At 27.8% G+C, this 3,765-nt stretch overlaps 1 protein-coding gene across 1 annotated transcript; it reads left to right on the forward strand.

The window, feature by feature from the left end:
• The first annotated feature begins 1,207 nt into the window (after positions 1 to 1,207).
• On the forward strand, positions 1,208 to 1,969 carry LOC130946859 (germin-like protein 9-3). Its single transcript, XM_057875743.1, has one exon. It carries the CDS (start codon positions 1,228 to 1,230, stop codon positions 1,846 to 1,848), a length of 621 nt encoding a protein of 206 aa, XP_057731726.1. The 5' UTR covers positions 1,208 to 1,227; the 3' UTR covers positions 1,849 to 1,969.
• Positions 1,970 to 3,765: the final 1,796 nt, after the last annotated feature.

A 3,765-nucleotide genomic window follows, 5' to 3' on the forward strand; every position in this document is an offset into this window, starting at 1 on the left:
TAATTTTATATTTATCTTTTAGAGAAACTTATTTGTAAGATTTTATTTAATTAATAATATAAAGTTTATATTTTTTTACTACTTGCAAAAATTTTCTCAATACTTATATTGTATTTGTTTATAAAAACGAGACACTAAGACATAAATACTGAGACACGACAGATAAGACATAGACAGAGATATTGTGTCTAGAAACACTAAATTAGTGTATTTTGTGTTCATCTTGACAGAAAGAACACAAAAACACTAATAAATGATACAACTTATTTTTTATTTTTTCTTTCACTATTTTTATTAATTTTTTATAATTATATTTTTTATTATTATATTTTTTTCTACTTTTTTTAATGAGAAAAAATAAAAATAAATTTTATTTTCATAATTTGTTCTAATTTATTATCAAATAGAATAGAAGAGCACAAAATTTTGTAACTCTATCATTTATATCTTATTTTTAGTGTTTTTGTCTTGTCGAGTTCTCAACAACAATACAACTTTACAATACAGTTAATAAGTCATAGAATTAAGTTTTTTTAAAAGAATTATATTTATTTTTTAAACTAAAATCTCAATACAAACTTAATCGATACTTCTTGTTAAAATTAAAAAAAACTAAAACCCAAAGAACACAATGTAATATTCACAAATATTATTATCATTAAGAGAAGAGTGAACACATCATCCAATGGAGAGTCATATACCATACAAAAAAAAAAATGCCTAGAATTATAAGTCAATGAAATATAAAAGAAATTGATTACTAAAAATATTTGTTAAGTCTACATTGTTTGACAAAAATTGCCGTGCAAATTTTTTTCCCGACCCCACATCATTATGGCAAAATTCTTTTCCCACAAAGTAATAGGAAACATTGTAAAAAAGGACACACATAACATGTCAAAGCAAGCAGTAACCTGCAAAATCATCCCAAAATACGAAGTACTTTGTATACAATTTTCAAGAATTTACTTTTCCTGACCAATAAAAGAAGATCACAAAATGAAGGTATTAAAGGCATATACCAACGTTACTCATTTGACCATATATATGTGTCGGATAAGGAGTTTAATCTTTTTGCATTCTTGGTACCTTAACAACAAAAAGTTACATTGTAATCTCCATATATACTTGTTATCATACAAAAAAATGACCTACTATAAATATGTGTCCTTAACACCAAGCATTTCATCATCTAATCAACAATAATTGATACTAATTATTATAACAATGTATCCTTCCAATACCTTTAAAATCCTCTCATTGATGATACATGGGTTTGCAATTATGCAAACAACAATGGGTGGTGATCCAGATATTCTCACTGATTTCATAGCCCCAGAAGGGACCAATATTAATGGAAGCTTCTTCACATTCACAGGCATGAGAGTCCTTCTTACACAAGAAACTCCTCCCCCAACCTTCCATGTATTGAAGGCAAGCAGGGCAGAGTTTCCAGCTTTAGATGGACAGAGTGTTTCATATGCTGTCCTTGAATTCCCAACAGGAAGTGTGAACCCTCCTCACGTCCACCCTCGCGCCTCCGAGCTCCTCTTCGTTGTCCAGGGATCCCTTCAGGTGGGATTCGTGGACACAAACAACAAGCTTTTCACTCAGAGTCTCCAAACTGGAGACTTGTTCATATTCCCAAAGGGACTTGTGCACTTTCAATTCAATTCTGATTCAAAGAACTATGCTTTTGCTATATCTGCCTTTGGTAGTGCAAGTGCTGGCCTTGTGTCACTCCCTAACACACTGTTTAATACCACCATTGATGACAATGTCTTGGCTTTGTCATTCAAGACTGATGTTGCCACCATTCAAACTTTGAAGAAAGCATTTTCCCCCTAAATCTTGATGATCATGGATACAATTTTATCTGTTACTTGTGTGCTTTATTGGTTACTTGTTCTCTAAGTTATTGTTTTTTCTTCTTTCCCTCATGTTGTGCTTCATTAATAAGTAGGATCTGAAATGTTTGATCCACCTAATTGTAATAATTAAAGTATAAACTTTTGCTACTGTCAATAATTCTAAGCCTAAGGTAAATACTATGGTGCCTATAACATTGTGTTTAACTTATTAAAAAGAGATAAATAGATAATATTTAATAAATTTTAAATATTTTATTTTTATTTTATACATTTTATTTTTTACTTATAAAAGTAAGTTAGACAATTTAGACACCACAATAAAAGACACCATAGAATTCATCTAATTCTAATGTTACAATATTTTTTATATTATTTCTTTTTATAAATATCAAATCAATTTTGTGTTCCTAACATTCAGGTTAATTAAAAGGTCTTTATTCTTGTCTTTATTGTATGTAATTAAACTCTTAAAAATGTTTATATTTACAGTTTTTTTTTTGCAACCCTATTTGAGTATATATATTAAGTTTCAAAAGTTAAGAGTAGAAATAACACTCATTTTTTCTTAAAAATAAGTATCTTTTTTACTTCTTAAATTTATTGAAAACATAATGCATCTAAATAAAGAGATTGTCCAAATACATTATTTAATTTGAGAATGATAGAATATATCTTTTGGTTTAACGAAAAAAAAATGTTTATAATTTTTATAAGTTGAAGCAGGCTTAAAGAGCATTATTAGACCCACGCTATTTACTTGTTAATTTTAATATATTTTAGTCATGTGGTATTTCAATCAATATTAGATCTCCATACTCCACCAGCATTAATTACTTTCTATTTTTGTCATCATCATATCCATGCATGTCTACTTTAAGTCTTTAACCATTTATATATAGCACTATACTACTCGGGGAAGTATAATGATGCATTTGAGTGGATGAAATCTCTCAAGTGTGAACAACACATAATTAATCTTGAATTGAAATTTATTGTGAAAATAATTTCTGTGGACTAAGCTAATGACTTTTCAGAAAATTACAGAATCATGAAGCATAGTATTTCTAAAAATGTCCGTTGAGAGCATTAGTAAGGTACAGCTGTTCCAAAAATATTAGCAGCTCAAGAGATATTTCATGCTTCATCCAATGAACTTCATAACAAATAAATTTATTAGAAAAACTTTTAAATAAATCAATACGCAGTATTTCAGTGATTTTTAATTGTTGATCTTAATTATAAAAAAAATATATAATTAAGATCAACAGTTAAAATTTACTGAAATATTAAGATACTGGTGTACTTAAAAGTTTTTCAATTTATTAAAGGTAAATTATATGATAAAGATGTAATTTTAGAGATCTTTCTTTCTATGAAAAAGAGAAATCGAGAAAGTTAGGATTCACATTTTGAACAGTAATAAAATAATAAAAAATAATTATAAATTTTTTTTATACAATTTTAATCTATATAGTAGAGTGTCCCTTTATTAAATATTGGAATATAGTAACAAAAGAAAAACAGTGCAAATTCTTTTCCCACATGGGCTTAGGATCCTGTATTGCGAAAAGGACATATCATGACAAGCAGAAGTTGCAAAAACAGCCCAAAATACTATGAAGCTTGAATATAATAATATTAAACTCAGATCCGCAACGAATTAGTCATTGAGTTGTTAGGTTGGGAGATACCATGGGTAACAAAAAAAATAATAATACTAAGTACTTTACTTTTCCTGAAAAATTAAAAGGATCATAAAATTGAAAAGCACTTTCATAGTTGTTATCATACAAATGGCCAATTACACAGATAAATGTGTCCCTAACACCAATCATTTCATATCATCATCTTGATTATAATTATAATAATGTCTGATTCAACTAACTCAAGTTCT

The sequence above is a fragment of the Arachis stenosperma genome, chromosome 8, assembly GCF_014773155.1.
Source record: "Arachis stenosperma cultivar V10309 chromosome 8, arast.V10309.gnm1.PFL2, whole genome shotgun sequence".
In the NCBI taxonomy this organism is placed as follows: Eukaryota; Viridiplantae; Streptophyta; class Magnoliopsida; order Fabales; family Fabaceae; genus Arachis; species Arachis stenosperma.

Coding starts and splice junctions, on each gene's coding strand:
- LOC130946859 (XM_057875743.1), top strand. CDS start 1,228: ATGTATCCTTCCAATACCTTTAAAATCCTCTCATTGATGATACATGGG.